We start from the raw sequence: 26,652 nt of genomic DNA on the forward strand, positions 1-26,652 counted from the left end.
ATACTAAATAAATGAATAATGTTATACAGTTTGATTCTTCTTATTTCTACTGAAATATTTTTTTCTTAGAACAAAATGTATCAATTATAACACAATGTCATATAGTTCAGTTTTACACATTGATTAAAATCTTTGAGAAGACATGTAAACATTTAAATAGATTTACTTGGTAGGTAATCAATAATAACCTCAGAAGATGACGCAGCCAAATAAACAGAAAAATAAATAAATGAAAATGTGATGAAGATGGTAGAAGAGAAAGATGTTAAGTTACTTAATATTGTGGTGTTTTAAATTTGAATTCTAAATTTTTAGTTCTGCAATCAATAAGTATATATTACATGTTGCTCTCCCAGTTTTATAAGGCATCAAGACCAGCCACATAATTTGAGGGGCATGGAGAATAATGAAAATAGCTTGTTGAAAAATTATTAACAATTTTAAGATGATGACAAAGAACCTTAAACCTAGGAAAAGAACCCTTTGTGTCTGCAGAGATTGATGCCCAAAAAGCCGGCCCTGTAAAGCACAGTAATTGAATGAAAGTCTTCAAAGTAAGCAATGGTTTTCAGTTCTTTAAATCATTATTCCTTGGCAAAATACTAGTACCTTCTTTGAGGATTTCTATGAGGTTTAATGAAATATTTCATATAATCCACTTAGGCAGCTGTGAGTGCTTTAGAGACCATTTGACAAATGATAATTATTATTTTCATCCTTACTTATATATTAACTATTTCACTATGGTTTTCCTCCTATTTGTTGACTATACTATCATAAATTTCCCTTTCTTCCTTTCCTTTTTCCTCCCTTTTTCTCCTCCATGACTTTAATCAGCTTTTGCTCTTTTCATTGAAAAATAAATATGGGTCTTGTACCTTTATTTCCTATAACAAGGACATGCCATACTCAGTGGTGGCACCTCACAGTCCCAACCATACCTCCATGCTGAGAGCATTCTTTCATCAGATTTCCTTGACATCTGTAAAAGATCAGTCCGGGAATGTATAATTGCTAGTGGTGTAGTCTGTGCAGTACAGAAAATACGGCTATTCATCGTGGAGAGTAGCCCAGTCACTGGAGTTTAAATACATCAGAGTGTTCTTTAAAAAGAAGAGGCTGGAATGCATTGGTAGTTTGGTATAGGACATTTTATAGTCTGAATAGATGTTCCACTGACTCTACACGTAGTCCACATAGATTTCTACTCGTTTCAGTAGATAATTTTAAAAAGGTGTATTTTAAGTTGTGCTGTGAAGAGGAAAATGTTGAAGTCTTTTGAAAAATAATAGAAAAATCAATTCATATAAAAATTTTGAACAGAGAAAGTATGACTTAAATGAAGTAATTTTTTTTCTAATTATAGGTATTAAAATTTGTGTGACACAGGTATCTGTATAATTCTTTTGCTTTACCTGGAACTAATCCACGTGTGTAAAAGTTGAGATATAGCCAACACAAATGTAGCATATCTTTCTATGTCAGTAACAAAGTCAGAAAATTATGATGTCTCTCTCTTTTTTTAAGGGTACCTTAGAAAGATCAAAATGATCTCTATATAAAATAAAAATCCATGCCTTACTGCATTCCAGAATTTCATGGAATATATTGTTTCTTAAATGTTTTGAATTAAAATTTTCTGCAATAAATAGCCTGTTCTTTCAATAGCAATATACAAAGCAGACACTAAAACTTGTTACAATGTCAGACGTTTTTTAACATGAAAGGAAAACTGATTACAAATGTGAGTTTTATTTGAGGATTCTGAGAGATAATTATTGAAGTCAGATTCCCAATATAATTTAAAACCATCCAAGCTTTTTGATGATGTTTGCTGATAATAAAAATAATTATTGAGTTTCCATTATATGTGTATTTATAGATATATACAGATTTAATTGTTAAATTTGTGCATGTGCCTCTGAATGTATTGTTCACAAATTGAAATTAAATATAAATTAAAAATTGGACCACACGAAGATGAATTGAATTCCTACTTCATTCCTCTACCAACATGCCACATCAAGCCCCTGAAATGTATTTATTCCATTTTGCAAAGCCATTGATCCTACGTAGGGGGGAATCTGCAAGATTTGGTCTTTTCTTATAGTTGCAATCAGATCTTCTGTTGCTATATCACTCTACCACATACCCAAAGATATGTGAACATTATCCTGATCACAGAGGATGGTGAGCCCCTATAACCTTAATATTTTAATATTTCAAATCATCTTGAGCCTCTCCTTCTTCTCTATCACTTAAGTCTTTACTCAATTATTGCCTAAAGTAGTTCTGAAATACCCCCTACATCACACACACACACACACACACACACACGCATTCTACACCCTCAACTTTTTCCTATGATAATTTAATCTATGTTTTACACACACACAGAAAGATTTTGCTTAAAGAAAACAGGTGCATTCTAGGCTTTTTCTGCTAATGTGATGATTCCCTTTCAAATAATTTATATTCGTTTTACTTTATGAGCAGAAATCTTGAATTTTGCAACTTTTTACATGTTTTTTAATGGCTCAAGAAGTAGATGTCATTTTTTAGGAACTGGAGGTAGCTATAGAGTTTTATGCTGATGTCTTATCTGATATTTCTTTGCAAATGTCTAGGCTTGAATGTAATCATAATTGTAAAAGTCCGTGAGACTCTGGATTAAACAATCGTTGAAAGTTAAATGATCAGTGAAATATCCTAAGAATATATAAATATTTTAAGGTACAATTTTATAAATAGTATGATGTGTTTTTCTTGCTACTCATTAGAGTTTATATTTTCCTTTAAATATATTCACTTAATTCAGAGCAATATTTGGAATTTTCAGGATGTCGATATTCTTCAAATTGTTCAGAGACCAAGTAGTTATAGAGATCACTGGCAAAGGAGGATGGTCTTTCCTGCTCAACTTAGTCTCAGATAGAAATTAAAAGAAATCAGTTCCCCTAAGGGAAAATGTTGTTTTCCCTTATACTCATAAAGGAAACATGAGGATATGCATATAGAAGTGGTTGAATGGCTGGCTGATCTGTTTGAGTGACTTAATGAAAATGGAGGCCCTTACATAGCAATGATATCTTATAGGTTCCAGGCCACAGGGATTTCTTGGCATCCAAACCATGGTACTCTATTTGTGCTTAAAAGACCTCTATTCATTGGGTTGGTGGTTTACATTGGCATTAATCTAATTACATTCCGGTTGTTTTGAATTTAGTTTAGATATGCTATAAGTGATTCTACTTTCAATAATCATATGCAGAAATTTTAAAGTAGCAGTCAACGGAGGACTTTTAAAATAACCAAACAGTAGAACAACCAAACTCTTATGTTTTTCAGGAGTATAATTCAAAATGTAAACACATGCTGAAAAGCTCTTTAAAAATCAATGAAAGATACTGTACTCATGGCAGTCAAACTTTTTCATGCTAGAATTTCTGGTAACCATTGTGATTGCTAAAACAAAATGAGAAAAAACTCCTGAAATGGAAAAACTTTGTTATTTTCTTTTCCACATCAAATAAAGGTGAACGTTTTGTGGCAAGATAATGATAGGGAATTGGTGGAAAGATAGGAAATAGGACAGTAGCAGTGATATTAGAATGTCAAGCTCGAAACTACTGTCCCAGGATTAAATCATCTACGTGCTCCCAAATCGTGTGTCAATTGACAACACGGAGATTGATTTCTCCAGTGTGTTCTTGATTTCTTCATGTCTTAAATAGAAAATCCAACTTCTTACTGGGTGTTTTTTTGCCCTATTTCTGGATTATTGTTCTGATATGATCTCTGTGCTTTATCTGCATGTGTGTGCTGTGATGACAGTATATGATTGGGCACCCATAATCAAAGTATGATAAAGAACCTAAACCTAGAAACATTATGGCATTTCCTAATATATAATTCAAAGTCAAGGGGGGCGGGGAAGCAAAAAAAAAAAAAAAAAAAACCAAAGTCAAAACAACATCCGTAATATAATTGTAAGAAAGTTCAGCATAGTTCTAGTTTTTTCCCTGAAAGAAAGCTTACTTTTTTCTCTTTTTGATATATCAAACATCTTTTTAGATTTTGGAAATTAAAAACAAATAAAATTTTGGTGACCCTTGCTGTCCCCCTAGGTACATGGTAATCTGTCCGGTGGGTAACTCAGCACCTGTGGTGGCTGAATTGGCCATTTAGCTGGCTAATTATCTAGAAAGGGAATTATATTTGATAAGTATTTAGTAGTTGAGAAAATAGAAACTTCAGAAGTTACTAAAACCAGAATTAAAATCAAGTTTTCTTAATTGTTCAATTCTCTTCTCCTGCCCCACCCCCTCATTTTTCAACATTAACTAAAGAATTCTCTGTTTTATATCTTCTCTAGTACTAAAGCTTGGCAAAAAATTTGAAGTAGGTGAAATGTGAAGAACGTGTTTTGTTTCGTCAGTTCTACCCTTTTATTTTTCATTTCACGTGGATCCTCACAATTGCCACACAGTCCTGTCTGCTACTCAAATTTAAAGCATATAAAAATACTGCCGATTTTGTTTGCAAGAAAGGCCTTCTTTCTTTCCTTTTTTTCTTTCTTTCTATAGAGTGGTACATGTCTACTGTTTGTTTTTATTAATAGAAATGAAACCTAAATCATAATATTACATTTTTCATTAGCACAGTTAGTGGCTCCATCTTGCTTTTCATATAAAACTCTTGGTAAAATCTCACTGTATTATCATGAGGCATTAATCTATCTTGACACTAGACTGTGACCTCCTTAAGGGCCTACTACCCTTTACTTTATCTGAGAGGCCCAGGGACCTGTCTAAATGCCTCTGCTCTTCCATATAACGGTGTAACCTTTACATATCAATATATGCTCTTGTTTTAATAAAATGTAGACCAGATGGTAAGTTTACAACTCTCTTATAGCTTAGTTTTCATTTTTTTAAAAAAACTTATTATTTCAAAAGCAAAATTGCTTAAACTCATTTTCCACTGTCACAAATTCAGTTTTATGAAAGGAGAACAAGTCAAACTTCACATTGAGAAGTATTTTCTGATGTTTGTTAGTTGTGCTTGTGTAGTACTGCCAATTACATTTATTAGCCCTAAATATTAACCAGCTGGCAGGATTCCATTGTATATAAATAAGACATTTGAGACCTGGACAAGTGCCATTTTGAATACAGCCAGCTGGTGCTTTTTACAGTTTCATTTTCATTCAGCCCAGCAGTACTGATTCCACAGCACACTCAGTGTTTAGGTAAATGACAATAGAAAAACATGTTGTGAATTGGGAATTCTGTAGGAAATTCCACTGTGTAGAAATATAACATTTCAAAGACTCGTTAAACCAAGGAAATGATACGTTATGCACCTGTCTATTGAATTTGTTGAATCTTTTCTTACCTGACCTATGTTTTTAAGCTTTAATTTTCTATGTGCCCATTTTTTTAGAGCTCTGAATTATGCCATGGAAAATGATTGTTGCTTTATTTTTCATCTTCTAATAAGGTTAAAATTATTTTTTGTGATTTATCTTAATCATAAAAGTATTAGGTATTATTAGGTACTATTAGGTACTGAACCTAATAATAGTGTACAGTTTAGATTCTCACTTTATGTGTCAATTTATTCACACAGGCTATGATAGACTTTAATTTTTATCTTGACTAATATTTTCATGTGTATGTCCTGCCTTTGTTGAATTGTTATATAAAAGCCCCTTATCATGCTATTACATCAAATTAGTTTTCAAAAAGTAAATATATTCATAATATACTTATTTAATATATACTAATAAATATTTTATAATATGCTTATTACATTCAATAAAACATGCAGATAAATGCTGATAAAATGAGTTGCACAATTACAGTAAAAATGATGAAAAATTAACTAATTTAAATTGATTAATAAATTTGGGCTGAAAAATATCAGTGTAACCCTAAAAATGTCCCCTTTTTTCAAAAGACTGTGTGTATTCTCAGAATTAATTGGTAAATATAAGAGAAAATATTTGTTGATGTATATCATGTGTGATAGAGTGTTTGTGTGTATATATACTTGTGTATATGAAAAGTCTAAATTAAGCATTAGCCTTGTCACTATAGATAACTTATTTGAGACAGTCAGCCATGGCATACCTCTATGACATTACTTAAAGAATTGGATCGGGATTGAGGAATGAAGTATAGCAACTCTCTTGACTTGCTGGAAAATAAGTCTACTATATATTAATTTACAGTAAAAATCTCTTAGCACCTCCATCTGTTTTCATTGAAATTTTACAAATATTTTAAATTCTATAATTAGCATACCCTAAATAAAACAAGCAATCTTAAAAATGTAGACTTTTCATGGGCAATATAAAACAGATTACTTTATTCTAATAATTAAAATTAAAGCTGTATAATATACAGCATCCCGTTTTCATTTATTTTGTGATTTAATGATTTGCATTATAAAAATCAATGGATCCGTTCTTGTTCATAGGCCCCCTTTCAGAATGCATACATATTTCCTCAATTAAATGTTATGGAAGAAACATGCAGATAAAGCATACCCAGATAAGAATACACCAGCTACAATCCTATTCTATAATAGGCACACCCGTGACATTCGTGTTGCCAAAATCAGTGGCTCAGTCCTCAACTGTCACCTTTCTCATCTTGTAGGACCATTTGACATAGCTTATCACAAATTTATCTTCTCCTTCTAGAAACTTCTTCATTTGGTGTTGGCACACCATATTTGTAGTTCTCCTGCTTTACTGATCACTTCTGCTTAGGCGCTTTTGCTAGATTCTCCCCATATTCTTGAGTTCTAATAAATGAAAAATTCCAGAACTCTTTCTTCAGATTTCTTTTATTCTACCTACAATCGTATCCCATCCAATATTGCCATCTGCATATTGGCTATCCCTATGTTGTATCTTTGACTTCATCATGCTCCTGATTTCCAGACTTATGATGACAGGTGCTTATTGCCATCTTCACTTGCAGGTCTTGTAGGCATTCATAATTAATACATCCCAAATACCTTGAGATTCCTTCCTCAATCCTGCTCCTTCTGCAGTTAATTTTCCCTATCTTGATAAATAGTTTTCTTCCTAACATCATTTAGACCTCTGCCCATGACAGCTTATCAAGGTAGTGATCCTTCTACCCACTTTCCTTTTTTATTATCTATTCTTTTCCTCCTGGAAAGCAAGTTCCATAAAACTTGGGATTTTGCTGTTTGTTTCTTTCACTGGCTTCATCCCCGGTCTTGACTAGTGTCTGGTTCACAATAAGCCCTCGATAAATACTTTTAAATGGATCAAATATAAGGCTGTATTAAATGCTTCTTTCATGTTCTACCTACACCAGATGCCTGTGCCAGGAGTATAATATCTGTAGTTAAATGGATTTCAAGCTGCTTAGAAAGTTTACAAAAATTTATAAAAGGAGTAAATTTGAGTCTCAAGAGTATGAAGAGAATGAAATGAGGAGATTGATTTCTCATGAAATGAGAAATGTACCTTAGACTATAACTGACAAAAAGTGGGATTCTAGTATTAATGTCCAACCTTTCATCATAGCATTAGTATTAATGCCTAATTCTTTAATCTGAGTATAGTATTGAAAATTATACTAAGGAACCTAGCTCTATTCTGATTCATATTTCTGTTCTTGAAAAGTCCTGGTTTCCAGGAACTTGTTGTTTTGAGTTCTTCATTGCTCAGATATATTGCTATTATTCAAAAATAGAACTTTATCTTCATTTGTAATATTTTTCCACATCAACTAATCTTTTAAAAATTGCTGTAAGTATCCTATTTTTAACAATGGATTAAAAAGAATGCATTGGTTTTGTCCAATATGCTGCACAATTTATTATTAATGTGTCTTCTTTTGTGCAGTAGCCCTGCTATTTTCCACCCAGATTTAATAATGGAAAACAAATTTTCAACTCAGCTTCTCTTATTTGGAAGCATGATTTCAACATTAGATCTGAGCTTAAAACAGGTCCCTCATGGTGCAGAAAACTGGGACTCTAAGACATTTTCTGTGCAACACTATTAAGCATCCTACATCTGTAGCAGTTCAAGGTGTTTCTACTTAACAATTTCATGATTACTTAACCTAAAAGCTACATCTGTTTCTTTGATTTATTGTGTAGATCTTATTGAAATCAAGTCACATGTTTTACACTCTTTACTCACCATTTTAGCACTTACTGATAAAGAAAAATAGTTAACTTTTCTGGACTTGTCTGATTATAATAAAATATTATAATATTATAATAATTTTCTCACAGGTTAGAAGTTGAAATCAAGGTATTGGCAGGATTGGTTCCTGCTGAGTGCACTGAGAGAAAAAAAAATGCTTCCAGGCCTCTCTCTCAGGTTTACAGATGGCTGTCTTCTCCTGTGTCCTCACATATTCAACCTTGTGTGTGTGTCGGTGTCCACATTTTCTCTTCTTATGAGGACCTCGGCAATATCAGATCCAGGCTCACAGTAATGACTTCATTTTCATTTAACATCCTCTTTATAAGACTTATCTCCAAATACGATCACAGCCTGAGGTTCTAAGGGTTAGAACTTCAACATATGAATTTTGGGGGTACACAATTCAGCCTATAAAATATGGTTAAATATTTACACATTTCATTTTATTTTTATTGGAAAAATTATAATACGACGATCCTCTTTCACTACTTTAGCAACTATTTATTGGGTGACTCCTGCCAGATATTATGCTCAATTAGAAGATAAAAATGGCTGGACAAATTTGGGCCACAGTGTTAATTAAACATTGAAGTGGAATTTCTTCAGATCATTAATGTACTCTCTAGCTACTCTCTAGCTTAACAGAGCCCCAATGATTCCCAACTGTGCCTAACCAGTTTTATACTTTTATAGATCCACCCCTGCAAGTATATAAATTTTTCAAACACAATGTTAGAATCTTCAGTTACACAGATAATTTTTACTCTTAAAAATCACATAATTTGTTTTTAGGGCAAATATAACCTCTTCAGGAAAAAATGTTTAAGCAAATCAATGCAGTACTAGGTAATATATGCAGTAGTGGAACTATTTAGGAGGTGATGAAAGTGCACAACTGAGGATTGAGTGACTCAATCTTAGGGGGGAGGGAAGAAAATCTTAACTAACAGACAAAGTGCTATTTAAATTGGGTCTTAAAGATCAATGAGTCACTCACTGGGTAGGTTCTATGAAGCAGCAGAGCAGGGAACAAATAAGACAGAAAGAATTGTAAGATAAGCCACACCAAATCAACGGGGAAGCGTGAGTTCGGTCTGTGAACTAGAGTACCTGAGTTCAGATTTCCTTTCTCTTGCACCCTAATGTGTGACTACAAGACCTTCGTTAATCTTTTGGCAGCTCAATGTCTTCATCTCTTGGAAGTATATATTAATACTCCTTTACCCTGTAGCTTAGTTATGAGGACTATATTAGATTTATACATATCAAAGGCTTAGAAAAGTGGCCAATGAAAAACATTTAGTGCGAGATGAGGTTGGGGTTTAGGCAAGCCTGGTAAAAGAACACCAAAATTTAGGAGGGGAATCCTAGGCATTTTGTACTAGAGACTTCCCTAGACTATACAGTGTTCATTCACTTGAATTCAACATCTATAGTATTATCAAATGATTGTTAATATTGAAAATGATGTACTCTGGGCCCTCTTGGGTCTTTATTTAAATATCACCTTTTTGGTGAAGTGTTCCTGGGCCATTCGTTTTAAACTGTTCCCTTCGTCTCAACATACATAACTGTCTTGTCCCCCTTGACTCTTTCATTGCTTCTTCTTAAGACATAACACTATGTAAAAATACATATATTTTACTACTTTATCTTGTTTTGTTTTCTGTCTCTCCTACAAGAATGTAAGGTCCCTGGGGAGAGATACTTCAGAATGTTTCATTCACTGCTGAAATAGCACCAAAAGAGTCACTAGTGCATAATGGATATTTGATAAATATGTGTTGAATTAGTCAGTGAAAGGCTAGCTTCATGTCTTACTGCAGCTGCTCAGTGATACCCAAACTCGATCAGTATTTTTGTGTTTTATGCCTTTTCCCCTGTTGCTTCCCCTGGCTGAAATACTTCTTCCTCCTCCTCCGTCCTCACGTATTTTCACCAGTCAAAATTTCACTTACGTTTAAATTTCTTCACTAAATGCCACTTCCTGACTGCTATTCTCTGTCTCTGGTTCTTGCATTAGGGGTGGCAACTTTTGATGGTGGAAATCACATTTTCCACTTTTCTCTAATGTCCCTCATCCAATCTATCAAGTCCTTTGGCTCTACTACCAAGATATTCCCAGAATCTGATCTGTTCTTCATACTTCTACAAATACAATCCTATCCCAGCTCTGTCCTCTGTCACCTAACTATTACAATAACCTCCTAGTGATCTCACTTCTTAGACCTTCACTCCTTGCAGTTTCTTTTCCACATAGCAGGAGGTGACCTTTCTGTGACATGATTCAGATCATGTCACTCCTCTGCCCAAACCCTTTACCATTCGTCTAAGAATAAAATTCAAAGTCCCTCATGTGGCCTACACAGACCTAAAAAAGCTTGTACTCACCTACGTCTCTGATCTAATGTTTCACCACTTTATGCCTGGCTCATTCAGTTTCAGCCACAGTGACCTTCTTGCCTTGCCTTGATTAAAACAGCACCTCCTGTCTCACAGCTCACGGGCTCTCTGTTCCCTCACGCCAGGATGCTGTATCCACAGACATTCTCTTGGCCTAGTTTCTCATTTCATTCAAGTTTCTGAAAAAAATGAGAACGTATCCCCGGTTACCCTAGGTAAAATTTTATTTCCAACAACTCAACTGTCATCTGCTATCTTCTTAGCCTGTTTTTATCTTTGTTCATCTTTATACTGATTGTCACCACATCACTTATCACGCGCTCATGCCTGTGTGTTTCTTACATGTTATTTTGTCACAGATAGAGCATAAGCTCTACGAAAACAGCAGTGGTTTTATTTTTTTTCCCCCACAGTGTGGGAGATCCCCCTTGCACGATGCCTGGCCCATAATGAATTTCAATTGAATAGACGTATGACTCTCTAATGATAGATTCACACACATATATTTCGATTCTTATAAGCTTTTTTAGGGCAGGAAGTCATGATTTCTACATCTTTATCATAATGATGGTACCAAAAAACTGTTTTGTAGAATGTAACGGCTTAATAAACATTTGTTTCACTTAGTTAACAGATAACAGCTTTGTAAGCACTTATAAATTATCAATATTATCTGTTAACAACTAAATAATCCTATTAGAAAGGTACTATTGTCATCTCCATTTTAAGCATGAGATACCCAAGGCTTAACACATTGTCCAGTATAGAGTAAAAACATAAAAATAATATCTATTTTTATTTGTATTAAACTATTTAATATGTCTGTGGACATTTTGTGCAGATAGATAATATATTTTTATTTTTTTAGACAGAGAACAGTGAAAAGAAGTGAAGTCAAGTAAAACCTGGTTCAGTGTGGAATATTATCAAGCAAAAGTTTTATTTCACTTTAGAAGGGCACATGTGTCATAGATAAAAGACAGCTGACTCATTTATAATAAAGAGGTGAAGCAGCCAGATAGACAATTAACTTTTGTCATTAATTATATTTATTGAATTTCAAAACAATAAAACAAATTTACACTTGTCAGAAATTATAGTGGCCTTAAATAATGTACAGAAACTTTAGACAAATAAAAAAGAATAGGAAATAGGGAAAGTTTAAATTGAAAATACATTCGTATCATTTTATAAGAAAAAAAAAATTCCACTGTATTCCAGTGACATTTTTGGTCAATTTAGCCTAACCAGAATAATAGTAATTAACAATTGTTTACTGCGTCCCAGGTGCTACACACAATTTCAATCATTTTAAATGGACAATCTACTTTTCTTCACATCTCTAAAAAGTGTTCACTATTATTTTTCCATTTTACAGATATGTAAATTAAATCATAGTCTATTAAATCTCCTGGTTATTAAGTAGCCGGGCGAGGTTTCAAACACAGGGTCTGTCAATCACTGGAGTTTAGAATCTTAAATCTGGGCTCCCTGAGATACTCAATGGATAAAGAATCAAAAATATTCCTGTGAAGCCTGGTTGGTATCCTTGTGGGAAGAACAGCAGAAATTGGTGCTATAAAGCAGCTCACATTTCAAAGTAATGCTCTAAAGTATTACACTTATTTTGTAAAAAAATAAACTTAGCTATCTCAAGATCAGTAAAACTTAGCATATGTTCCATAGTGACATCAGTTAATTTCATTTCTGTCACTCTGAGTGCTCCACAGGTATATTGTAAATTGCTATGAATTACTGTGGCTGTGACCCATTATCATAGCAGGAAATTACATGAATCTCACAACTGATATGAAATGTGCTGCTGTCACTGTTATGCATTAATTTCTAAGTAGTTGGCCATTTGTAATAATTCTGTAAATGTCCGTCTTTGCACAGTTTTCAGTCTAGACAAGTTAAGCCAATGTGCGTGGAATTTTCCCCCATTATTTTCAAGCAGTTATGCTGAATTCTAAAATTACCTTTTTATTGGGCAATTTCACCTTGAACATATTTCCAAGAATTGGAAACATGGTAGTCTCATTGTCCCACTCCCTGATATTTAAGGGAAAATACATTCTATAAAAAGTAAAACCATTTGGCCATAAATGAACGGAAGACAGAGTGAGAAAATAGCTGATGACTGTCAACAGGTTTTTTTAATCTACTTTTGTAGAATAGATAAATGGTTTATTAGATGATTTTTTAACCATATTGATTTCCCCTTTGCTGACATTATTTTCAGATAATGGCATAATTCATGGTTATAGTTTTAAAAAGAACATCTTTGCAATTATAAGTCTCCATTACATTACAAATAGAAATATTTCATAATTAAAATATCAAACCTCTATAATGCAAATTACACATTTCTTATCATTCTCTTGATATTGACATTCTTCCCCTAACAGGAAAAATAAATTCAAATAGCAGATTTAATTGGAAACTTTTGACAATGACAAATTTGGATATGGTCTCCCCATGACATATTTTATATTTTAGTATATCATATCGTTGTAAAGTCAATGCCCAATGCCTCTAGCTAGAAATTCCTTTTTTTTTTTTTTTTTTTGGTAAGTCTTTAAGCATGTTTTAACATTTTTGAAAGTTTTTTCCACTTGCCTCCCACTATATCCCAGACCTTCAGATTCTTTCTCTTCACCTTCCAAAATTTTTTCACTATCTATTCCAAAGACCTTTATCATAAATTTAGTAACATATAATTTCTAGAAATTTATTTCCCTCCTCTTTTTTCTATAAACCTTGCATAGGTCTTATATTTACTCAGTTAGGATCACTCTCTGACACATAACTATATGAAATACTGATTTCTTAAATCCAGTGCTTTATGTAACCAGAAGCACACTTCTGCACTTGGTTAATTATATATCTTTGACATTTGGCTCATCACATGCCATTTAATTTTAGTAAATCTCTATAGGGTTCTTACTTGGTTTTAGGCACAGTGCTAGATGCTTGGGAGGGGAAGATGATCCAAACCGGAGACCATGTCAGGCAGAAAGAATAATGAATATAGAGATGAATATGTCAATATGAAAGAATAATGGGCTATAACTGGTAGACAATATGCTTCTTAAGAATAGGCATCCTACCTTCTTCATTACTGCATTATTGATATAGAGCTGGAAACATAGTAGTTAATCAATAAACATAAATTGAATGTTCTTGGAAGGAGATTTATAAAGAATCAGGACACTATCTCACAGAGAAAAAATTAAAGAAATCTATTTATATATACAAGTCTTGAAATTTTCTACTGTTGATGTTTCATCTTTCAGTACAGAGAGAAATCTTTCTGAAATATGTTTTAGTAGTCAAAAAATTCTAAGATAATAAGCTGTGTTACTCTTCACATGTGAATATACATTGCATGCATTCGTAAGAAAATGCAGTGTATATTCATTCAACAGAGGACTTCTTTAGAACTCTTGTATGGATCTTTGCAGTAGTCTTTCTGAAGCTCTCCTCTTTTCTTTTCTCTGGACTACTGACTCCCTGTCCAGATCTCACCATGCCTCTCTTCAGTAGTTTCTAATTGTAGCAAATGAAGTAGAGACAAGTCATATTGCCCAAATTATTCCAGGCCTTTCTGGTCTAAGTAGAGCAGGTCCTCAGATAACACTGTCTTGTTCAACATCATTTTGTTATAACATTGATGAGAAAAAAGTTGATTCCCTGTTGGGGCCACTGTCTTTGTGGAGTGTGCATGTTCTGCCCATGTCTGTGAGGGTTTTCTTCACATTTTCCAGTTTCCTCCCACATCCCAAAGATGTGCCTGTTAGGTGAATTGCGGTGTGTGAATTGTCCCAGTGTGAGTGAGCGTGGTGTATGAGCGCACCCTGTGGTGGCATGGCATCTTGGCTAGGGTCAGTTCTTGCCTTGTGCCTTGAGCTGATGAGATAGGCTCTGGTCACCTGATACCCTCAACCGAAATAAGTGGGTTTAAAAATGAATGAATGAATGAATGCATGCATGAATGAATACAAATTATTGTCAAATAAAAATTCATCACACCAAGTAAACTATGATCATACAAATATATGGCAATAAACGATGTGATGCAAAACCATTCAGCGAACCCACCATATTTGCTATTGTTCAGTTTTTAGCTGCATGGTGGGTGGAGGTGCTCTTTATAATTTTTTCTTTGTAAACATTTATTCCTTGATTTAATGTATCACCGCCACAACAGCTGTCACTCACTGATGCACCAAAAATTGAGTAGTTATCTGACTTTTTATTAATCTTCCTTAAATGTATGTATAGTTCCCATTTATTTCCATGTTAAATATTAGAAGTGTTTTGGGTCCTTATTTAGAAGTTAGGTGATGTTTTTTGTGACTAGAAATGTGCCTGGGAACTTAACTCTTGTTCATATGAATTAGCCTATGGTAAAATTGGTGTCATTACATGTCATTTAGCGTAAAGTCACAGTTTCCAAGAAACTCTGGAGGATGTTCAATGAGAACTGACTGTACCTGCTCACACTTGAACACGTTCTGTCCTCACACATCACACTAAGTTTGCTCACACATTTTCTCCACCTCTGTATGTCCCCACATTTCATCTGTAGAAGTTCCAGTCATCCCATCTTTTCATTTCTTCTTCCTTAATGCTTTTCCAGGACCTTCCTTCCAGTGATAATCTGTTCTTGATTCTCAACAGCTCCTTGCAATACCTGAGGGAGAATACACATCCCATCTGCTTTGTATGACAGTCATGCCACCCCCTCCACCATCAATTTCTGGATAATAAAAATAGCATCTCACTGACCTTTTTTACTATTCACAGTTTCTAATCTAAGTTTTGCACATAGAAACACTTAATGCATGCATATAGAGTTGAATAAAGCTGCTAATATAAAGACATTTAAAAAAATCACAATTCACCACAGAAAATCCCTTTGGAGAACTATCAAACTAGAGCAAGCTACTGTCTATCATTCATACGAGAAGAAATACGGTACTGAAAGTAATCCCCCACATTGTTTACATGTTTTTTAAAGCACACATTTTGCATTTACCACCAGATGTGAAATAGAAGAACATAATGGTGAGATTTTCTTGGTTTCTATAATAATATCTTACAATTCCTTGTAGGAGGTAGAAGATGAGGTTATTCAGGTGAGCATCTTTGTAAGGCATGTCTGGGCCATGGCAAATCTGGAACAAAAGCCAGATGGGATGAAGGCTGAACAAAAGACCGTGCTACAGAGACAGGTGCAGGAACTTTGGACACAGTTTCTAAGGAGACCTAAAAGTTATGGAATCAGACATCAGAGCATCCTGTCAAGTCAGATAGAGCTCAGAAGTTAAAAACCCAGGTCGCCAAGGATTGAGTATAACCAACCAATAACCAATTGCCTAGTCAACTTAAAAACAAAATAGTTAATCTGGGAAGGAACCCACAAAGCAGTATTTTTAAAAAGCTCCCTGGCTAATGTTTAGCCAGAATTGAAAAACATTGATTTAGGGAAATTAGACAGACTATAGTAAGAGATATGGGACATTGGTTCAAAGCTGCAAAGAGTCATGGGATCCCAGTATAGTGAACCTTAATCCAAGCTGGGAGAATAACTAAAATTAAAGCCCCTAGAAGGGTGAAGCTGAGACTGCTGTAGCTCTTGTCTCACTATAGGGGTTTTAAGAAAGTAGAAGTAATCCCATTATTGGGCATCTACCCAAAAGAACAAAAGACATTCTATTACAAAGACATCTGCACCCAAATGTTTATAGCAGCACAATTCACAATTGCATAGATGTGGAAACAACCCAAATGCCCATTAATTCATGAGTGGATTAGTAAAATGTGTTATATGTATACCATGGAGTATTACTCAGCTATAAGAAATAACGGTGATTTAGAATCTCTTTTGTTCTCCTGGAGAGAGTTAGAACCCATTCTACTAGGTGAAGTATCCCAAGAATGGAAAAATAAGCACCACATGTACTCACCAGCAAATTGGTTTCCCTGATCATCACCTAAGTAAGTGCACATTTGGGAATAACACCAATTGGGGGTCGGACAGATGTGGGGGGTGGGGGGAGGGGATGAGTATATACCTACATAATGAGTGCAATGCGTACTGTCTGGGGAATGAACGTGCTTGAAGCTCTGACTCGGGGGGATGGGGGGGATGGGCAATATACATAACTGGAACTTTTGTACTTTTATAATAAGCTGAAATTAAAAAAAAAAAAGAAAAGAGAAATGAAAAAAAAAATGCAGGTATCTGTGAGCCCAACAGTGAGGTGCTGGGTAAAGTAGACAGAGGGGACCCAAGGATCCTCACACAATCCAGCTTCCAGGAGATGTTATGCCTTTAATAGCCTGCATCTTGTTAAAACTGCACAAAGTACCAAGGCCTGCCCCACCTACTTAAGAATCCTAAGCAGGGATTGTATATCATTTTCTTCCTAACTCTTCCTCTCGCTCTCCAAAATCCTTTGTTGGTTTTCTTCATTAATAATCTCTGGTTCTTTCACCTTTTTCCTGGTTTTCCAGGTCTTTTCAGTGTACTTTACCCAAACTGGGATGTTGGCTTCCCTATATTCAATAAGGCAGTTCTTATACCATACTCAAATTTCTGCTGAATACTTAGAATTTAAAGGTAGGTGCAGAATAATAGTAGTTATCATTATTAGGATAACTATCTATGCCTTCCAAGACATGCCCCTTCTGGCCATTTCTGTCATTAGACTCTGGCCCACATCTTGTTGTTGATGTGGACATTTCAACATCATATCTCTATCTTCTCTTTCCCCAATCCATTGGCCACTAATTTAATTCTCTGATTACAAACACACACACACACACACACACACACGCACACACATGCACACACAAAATTCTACTCACCATTTGTCTCAAATATTTTATATTACTCAATCTTTTTGTATCATACTGTTTTTATATATGTATAAATATATAATATATATTTATAAATATATATACATGTATAAATATATACAATATATATTTATACATATATATTTTGTGTGTGTGCACTTTTGAGACCAGAACACTCTAAGAAAAAGTATTTCGAGTAAATAGAAATATAATGATTTTTGTGGATAAATCTGTGCTTGACACTTGACAGTGACAGCTTGGTTGTAAGAGATTGCGCATGTATGCTTAAAATGCACAGTGTTTGGTAGATGCTCAAACACTAGTGGGATGAAGACTGAATTTTTAAATAACTATGAGTGTTTATAAGGGAAAAGGCATGAGAATAAGAAACATGAGTGGAGAAAGAAATAATGTGAATCAATTTAATATCACTTAAAATTATTTGGTCTGAGATCAATCATCAGTATAATTTTGTAAAATGCAAAACTGTGTATTTCTTATTAACCATGGACATGCAAAAGTAATAATGCAAACCTAATATTGGTGAAGTCATTTTCTTTTTATTGTCTTCTACAAATTTCTAAGAAACTAATTTTAAGTCTTAAGAGGTAAATCCTGATGTTAATTTTTCTCACATTCCTAATATTAACATCTGAATCATATTACCCTGTATACTTAATATTTTGCAGCTTCTCCCTCTCTTAAAGAAAATGTACCTTCCCCCATACTTCACATTAGCAACTAGCTAAACATGTTTTCTGCAAGAGTAATTAATATCAACAATAAGTATAAATCCTTAATTACTATAATTAGAGCATACCAGAATGATAGTTACTAGGTTAAATGCCAATTAATTATTGAAAATGTGTTTACCTCCAAAATACATATTTGACTCAGTGACAAGGACCTGTACTATCCAGAAAATACAAACTAAGAGTCTCCTGAGTATCCTACACTACCTTTAATGATGGAGAGCTTCACTGTGATTAAGCTACTGGGAATGAATTTCAGAATGGCCTCTCCTTGGCCGGGCGTGGTGGCTCACGCCTGTAATCCTAGCACTCTGGGAGGCCGAGGCGGGTGGATCGCTCAAGGTCAGGAGTTCAAAACCAGCCTGAGCAAGAGCGAGACCCCGTCTCTACTAAAAATAGAAAGAAATTATACGGACAACTAAAAATATATATAGAAAAATTAGCCGGGCATAGTGGCGCATGCCTGTAGTCCCAGCTACTAGGGAGGCTGAGGCAGTAGGATCACTTAAGCCGAGGAGTCTGAGGTTGCTGTGAGCTAAGCTGATGCCACGGCACTCACTCTAGCCTGGGCAACAAAGTGAGACTCTGTCTCAAAAAAAAAAAAAAAAAAACAGAATGGCCTCTCCAGGAAGAGGAAGTTGGGATGCATAGTTTTCTTATAATTTCAATAATCTGGAAAGAGATGAAAATCAAAGAATCCAGCCCTGGCATGTATGGTCTAATACATGGAGTAGAAATCTGGAAACCAGGGTAGATATCAGAATCGTTGATTTCGGAGAATTGGAGCTTTAGAAAGTATTTTGAGCTTTTCCTGAGTCTGCATCCCCCTTTGCTGAAGACAACATTACTGCTGGACACCACCACAGAGATTTTTTTTTAAGTATTAGAAAAATGAATGATTTTCACCACCAAACTCTGTATGTCACCAATTCTGCATGTCTTCCATTTCCTTTTTCCAATTCTGCCCTGAAACAATTACTATGCAGTATAGAATCCTGAATAATTTATGCATTACACATTGTTTCTCAGACTGGAAAAAATGGATAAACTTGGGCATTCCTTAAATTTATAAAGCATAAGTACTATTGCAGTAGCTTTAATTAATGATTTGTCTTATTGCTGCTGCTAGTGAGAAAATAATCATTTAAGGATTTTGTTTCTACTGTCTTTAGTTCTCAGCAAATGCTAGAGTTAGAGACTTGCTATTTTTGCACTGGTTTGAGATGACAAGCCACCATTACTTACAAGCAATTTGGACTTCATTACAAATTGATGAAGTGATAATTGCTCTCTGTAACCTTTTATGTGCAAAGAATTCTGGTGCTGTTTGCATTATCTTTTTGCAATTTATACCTCTGTATTCAAGGACTTGTGATAGCTTGCCAAATGTTAAACTACACTGAGATCTTCATAATTGAAATCATATTTTATGTCAAATTATAAAAATCTCTACATAATATGTTCTGTTTGATGTCTACTAAAATGCTGTTCATTGCAGAAGAAATTTGCAAATGATTCATCAAAGTAACAATCTCATCCATTCTTATAAGGAAATCTTGGTTTATAAAACGTAAAGGCAATTGGTTTATTTTCAAATAATATTGTCATGATCTAGCTTTCTGTAAGATGGTCCCAGAAAACATTTATTCTCTGGAGTTTTTGCCAGCTCAGTACTTTACAGTGCCATTGTAGAACCAATGTAATGATAATTGTGGATTCCATATAACACTGACATTAATACCAGAAATTTTCAGAGTAAACAGATTCTTTTACTCTTTACTTTTTTTCTTATATTAAATTTATACACTAATTTTGCTTTGAATGTGACTATTATTATAGGCAACTCAGTATAAAATCCTTAGAACTGAGACTCTCATGTACAGTTCACTTTTTAAAAGCTCCCTGTATAATACATAAATACACTGAATGTTTGAAAATGGTATATTGGTGATTATTAAAAATACACTATGAATATTTTTCCTATATTAAGATACAAAAAAATCTTGTATATGACTTCCAGCATTTTCTAAAATAGTCCCACTTTGTTCCCTTGTTGGACTTTGGGTGTGATGATAAAATCTGGCCAATTTTGCCTCCAGAAAATGAGTATCTATCTTGTATTCTAGATGCTGAATGATCAAGTTTATTAAATGAATAATGATTTTTATTTGTTTTGTTTTGTAAGTTGGCACATGAACTAGGAAGAATTAAAAGTTTTAAAACTGTGTTTTTCAGATGGGTGGGGTCCGCAAATTGTTTTGGTAATTTAAATACCCCAATATAAATAATTTATTTTTCCCTAATGAGGCTTAAAGACCAAGTAAATGCTGTATTTCTTTGTAGTTACCATCAATTTATAAATCAATATTTTATTTCATTTTGTTATTAGATGTTGTGGATTAGAATTTCTATGTGTCTCTAATAAATATAAATAGAAAAAATATTGTACTTGAAATACTATTGATTTAGTTAAAATTGTTGAAAACCTGCTATTCCTAATGGAAATAAGTAATCTCTTTATTGGAGAAAAATTTAGAGACACATTTATAATGGGCTTCACATTGTTTTGTTTATTTATCTGCAACATTTAAATATATTCTGTAATAAAAACTTTTTATTGTTCTATTGTATATGAAAAATAATTTTTGTGCCTATCCCAAAAGGTGAAATTTTGTGTTAAATACTATGGAGGTCTAAAATTTAGCAAATGTATATGAAACAAAACTAAACCTTGCATACTTCATGAATTAAATTTACAGATGAATAGGGCATTTAATAACAATTATATAATACAGAACTTTTAAGAGTGGTAGGGTTATATAAGGCACAGAGGAGAAAAGAGCACAGTCCAGTAGGTTATACTATAAGAAAGGAATAAAGAATGAAAGATCCATTGGTCTTTTGAAAATAGTTGAAGAGTTCACATTGACAAGAAGTAGTATGTGCATAAGTGAAAATTTTAATTAACTAATCTCGATTTAAACTTTTAGAACAGTTAACATGTAGTTCAGGACCAGTTTTTAGAAAAATGTAAATTTCAAACTAAAGAGTTTGAAAGACTTTTCATAGTAATAGGGAGCCTTAAATGACTTTAAATTCAAGAATGCCGTGGCAAAAGATGTGTTTTCCTGAAAGCTGTAGGCAAAATTGGGCATGGTGAGAAGAAAGTACAGAAACACTTAATATAATAGTTTTAGGGTCATAAGTAACACATGCAAATAAAGATGCTAGGTTAAAAGCTTCTCAAAAATCTCTTCTCAGGATCACAGAAAGCCATGCTTCACTGTTTTAAAAAGTCTTGAAACTTTTAAAGTCTTTTTACACTGAGAAAAGTTGCATTAAGATAAACTTAACTACTATAACAACCATAGGAACAAAACCCCCCAAATATCTGTATATTTCTTGCTTGTGTAAAAGTCCAACGTGGGTAAAAGGCATTAAGAATTGAATGTTTATGGTCTTCTCTTTGTTATGCATAACTTACGCTTTTATTTTTGGGGGATGGGAATGAGGTATATTTATATGTTTACTTCAAATTTTCTTTCATCGTTCCTCAACATAAATCCATCGAAATGATGGCACATTAAAATATGTCATGCATAAAGATACATGGTAATGACATCATTTAGATTCACTTTATTTTGCCATATATCAATTGTACCAAAAACCTGGCTTAAATTGGGAAAGATTAATAAAGATGAATTTTAGGTGGTAATATTTTTATTCTTTTTTAAAATAAGCAATCATACAGAACCACAAATATACAACAAAATCATGTTATGTTGTCATTGGACACAACCACTTTGAGGTTTTGATCCTAGAATGTTTGTTTAAGCTCAATCAATTGCTAAGTGACTTTTTACTGAATATCCATCAAACAATTGCAATGTCATCAATATATTTTATCAAAATTACAAACTACTTTGTGTCAGTGAACTCAAAGAACCTTGCAGCTAATAAAAACTACAAACAAGATTGGTATGGAATTGCTCTGCATCATTTTTTTAAATGAATAACATTAAAGTTTCTGTTTATTTATTCCATAGTTCTTGTGATGCCTTTGACACCCTCATCTTATGTTCATTATTATCGCTAATTCTGCCTCTCTCTTTCTCTTTCTTGAATTCTACAGTGGGAAGAGATCAGTGGTGTTGATGAACATTACACACCCATCAGGACTTACCAGGTGTGCAATGTCATGGATCACAGTCAAAATAATTGGCTGAGGACAAACTGGGTCCCCAGAAACTCAGCTCAAAAGATTTATGTGGAGCTCAAGTTCACTCTACGAGATTGTAATAGCATTCCATTGGTTTTGGGAACTTGCAAGGAGACATTCAACCTGTACTACATGGAGTCTGATGATGATCACGGGGTCAAATTCCGAGAGCATCAGTTTACAAAGATTGACACCATTGCAGCTGATGAAAGTTTCACTCAAATGGATCTCGGAGACCGTATTCTTAAACTCAACACTGAGATTAGAGAAGTAGGTCCTGTCAACAAAAAGGGATTTTATTTGGCTTTTCAGGACGTTGGTGCTTGTGTTGCCTTGGTGTCTGTCAGAGTGTACTTTAAAAAGTGCCCATTTACAGTGAAGAATCTGGCTATGTTTCCAGACACAGTACCCATGGACTCCCAGTCCTTGGTGGAGGTTAGAGGTTCTTGTGTCAACAATTCTAAGGAGGAAGATCCTCCAAGGATGTACTGCAGTACAGAAGGTGAATGGCTTGTACCCATTGGCAAGTGCTCCTGCAATGCTGGCTATGAAGAAAGAGGTTTCATGTGCCAAGGTAAGAGTCTTCTCTATTTTCCTTACAGTGGTATTTCTCACCTGTGAGTTTATCATAGTGTAATTGAAAGAAATGAACTCAGCCTGAACTCAGTTGGCAGCAAAACATGCCTCAAACTGACCAGAGTCTATTTCTGGACTTGATTTATCCCACTTGATGTGATAATTCATACTTTATTATAGCAATACTAATGTGTTTGATTGTGTAGCACTGGCCTGTACCACTAGAAATGTGGTGGTGTTAAACACACTGTTTTAAAGTTTTTCCTGATATTTAATGACTACAGTAGTCTAACTCTAGACCAACTGAAATGAAAATAGTCTCTTATAGGTAGAGGTGAGAGGCACCTTTAACACTCAGCTAATCTAATTCCAACAAAATTGGATACTGAGATGACTATGTATGCTCATCTATCTCATAGGAATATTGACTTTGTTGCTATAAAATATGATTTTTTCTTCACTGACATCTGGGTATCAAATAAGTGTTTACTTAAAAAGGACTAGTGCTTTGAGGAAGATTATTTTATTTAAAAATCAAGAGCTGGTGCTTAATTTTTTAAAGTGTATTTTGCTCAGTGATTTAGCCCTTGTTACTGCTCAGATTATCTGTGTTCCTCTTCAGGTTCAAATATATATTTGATATTAATATAGTATCTGAGAACTTGAATGCTGTTATCAAGTTAATTTTATTAAAATTATCTGTGTACTTGAAGTAGAATCAATTACAAGATCATTCTTTCATATAAAATTAAGTTTATCAGCTATACGATATAAAACCATAATCTCACTTAATCCCAAAATTTCTTATTTAGCATTAGGCAAGGTTTTACACTTAAGAACACACTAAAATTAGTATTTGAATTTTAAATGTACACATACATGGGAGAACTTAAGTACCTGGTTCTTGGTATCTTGTCCATTTTGATACGTTTGTTTGCTGTTATACTCTGTCAAAAATATTAACTGAGTTTGGTATTCCACTCATGGACATACAGTAAGTCACTGTTCTTAAGTCCATGTGGAAGAAATAAATATATATTGTGTTTAAATTATCCTTTTAAAAAATCCAAACAGAACATAGCATTTTGGTTTTGACTATAGACACATAGAAGAACATTTTTAAATGATCCACTCTAGCCTCCTACACCCCCATGTTATGTGGATGCTTGGAAAGACAACCTCAATACTGTTTCTAAAATACTTTTGTAAGTTCTAAAATTAAAACAACATACTAGCCACTACTTGTTTATATACATGAGTGAAGAAAAGTCTCAGTAGTCTTTATATCCCACTTTGAATTGTATTTTATCACTATAATATTTATTTGTGTTTCATGTTATTGGTGAGATTTATTTTAAATAATATCATGAAGGCCTAGATCAGAAGAAATTTAAAAAGTTATCCACTGAACAAATATTGAATGAGCACCTACTTCATTCTAAACACTGTAGTAAGAATTAACTTTTTTTAAACTTTCATTAAATAGGCACTTACTAAATGTCATACATCATGTTGATTTGCTAAATAATGTCCATGGGCTGTCTCATTTATTCCTCAAAATAACCTATTAAGTACTTACTATTACTATCTTCATTTTAAAAATGAGGAAAACAAAGCTTTGACAGGTTCAATGTCTTGCTTTAGGTCCCTCAGCAAGTTAACAATGGAATTGTTGATATTGAAAATGATGTATTCTGGACCTTTAACATTGGAGCTGACATCTGAAACCAGGAAGTCTGGCTCCAAAGACTGTAGTCTTAATGTCATCCAGTGCTGCTTCCCTATCATTCAGGCTAATGGTGACAGAGACTAGGAACCCCACAACATAAATTCTACTACAGTTGGAGGACTGTATTTTGAAGGAGTAGAGCCACAGAGAGTTGGTACAAAGTAGCCAAGAATCTATTAATATAAACCTTATCTATATCAGTTTATTTCCCACATTTTTCTGTTTCTAGATTTTTAAGAAAGAAGAATAACTAGCTGAAAAATCATATTTTCGGAAGACTAAACTTAGCCTGGGTGGTATTTAAAAAAAGTTGGATGTGCAGATCATCAAGCATCTTAGATATGCAAATTTAATTCAATAAGTGTTTCTGACCATCTATTAGTACACGGTAATAATGTGTCAGACACAGGGGAAATATAGATGAATAAGTCATTGTATCTACCATCTGGGAGCTCACAATCTAGTATGAAAGACAGATACATAGATGAATAATTTTCATGCAAGACAAACCAATAAATCTTCTACCAGGGATACAATGTGCCTTAGCAGTGTAGGGTAAAGAGAGATTAACTGTGAATATTTCATAATTAATAATGGGAAATGTTAATTAATAAAAGGGAGGCTTTATGTTGAGAGTTTTGTACTCATTATCATTGTGCTTAGGAACATTTAGGGTAGGCAGAAAGAGTTAACTACCTTATGCAGGTTACACATTCCAGAAGGTGAGGTTCATGATTTGTTTGTTGAAACATTATCTCGAAATGTGTAGGAGTCCCATTAGAGTGCTGTCTTCTGAGTTTGTGCCACAGGGATGCCTTAAAAAGGATCTAAATTTCATTAGTAGTTCATTTTCTGACTTCAGTAATGAAATATTCCAAATTAATTATTCTACTTCAGACAGATAATTATGACAGTTAAAGTTCAGTGAGGTGAATGATGAAAATGTGACAATATCCATTTGATAGGAAAAACATATTAAGAAAAATGGTTGTATTAAAAAAACATATCCATAATTGCCAGAACTGTAAATAAAATCAAAATTATCTTTGTATAACACCAGAATTATACTTCCATATACCATGGAATTATACTTCTCTTGTATATAATGTTTACTTCACAACAGTTCTGTTTTCCTGAAATAAGAAAAAGTAGTGGGAAGTATATCTTGACCATTTATTTAAATATTCAACATTTCTTGAGTTGGTTGAGAGGTGCCAAATTCTATATTGAACACTAGAAAGGGAATAATGAACACTTTACTGCTAAATTGGTTTGGTTCATAGTTCAAAAATGTGTATGCGTTTGTGTGTGTGTGTGTGAGACAGAGAGAGAGAGAGAGAGAGAGAGAGACAGAAAGAGAGAGAGAGAGTTTTAAAAAGGTTTTGGTCTCTGCCTCTAAAGGAACATAGGTTTTAACTGGTTTATTAAACAGACCTAAGTTAACACTGGTTTAAACTGGAAAATATGTTATTAATGTTTATGGGGAAGGAAGTGTTGAGCTGTTGGTATAGGAGGAGATGAGTGATGGGAAAATAAAATTTTCTGCCATAAGATAAAATATGTTGCTGATTTTTTCTTTTATTTTCTTTCCTTCCCTCCTTTTTTTTTTTTTTTTTTTTTTTTTTTTTTGCTAAGGAAAATTAGAATACAGGAAAGCTAAGAGTAAGAAATGGTGTACCTTTCTTTCAATGACTGTTTAGAGGGGAAAATAAGGGAGGATGGAAAGAAATATTGGTAATTAAAGTTGATCATTCAAATTTGGTTGCATGCCAAGCAAACTGGAAACACAGAAAAAGTCAGCTCTAGGAGAGTAAAGTGTACTTATTACAATAAACTTGGTTAAATAGAAATGCACATAAAAAAACTAGACAAGCATAAACTGATAAGGAATAATGTAAAGATT

At 33.8% G+C, this 26,652-nt stretch overlaps 1 protein-coding gene across 2 annotated transcripts in view; it reads left to right on the plus strand.

Annotated features, from left to right (window-relative positions):
- EPHA3 (EPH receptor A3) overlaps positions 1–26,652 on the plus strand; it is a 326,476-nt gene that overhangs the window by 72,059 nt on the left and 227,765 nt on the right. For both annotated transcript variants that reach the window (XM_069472465.1, XM_069472466.1), the window contains exon 3: positions 22,358–23,018. In XM_069472465.1, coding sequence (XP_069328566.1) covers positions 22,358–23,018 — 661 coding nt within the window. The remainder of the gene's footprint in view (positions 1–22,357; positions 23,019–26,652) is intronic.

The sequence above is a fragment of the Eulemur rufifrons genome, chromosome 7, assembly GCF_041146395.1.
Source record: "Eulemur rufifrons isolate Redbay chromosome 7, OSU_ERuf_1, whole genome shotgun sequence".
Classification (NCBI taxonomy): Eukaryota; Metazoa; Chordata; class Mammalia; order Primates; family Lemuridae; genus Eulemur; species Eulemur rufifrons.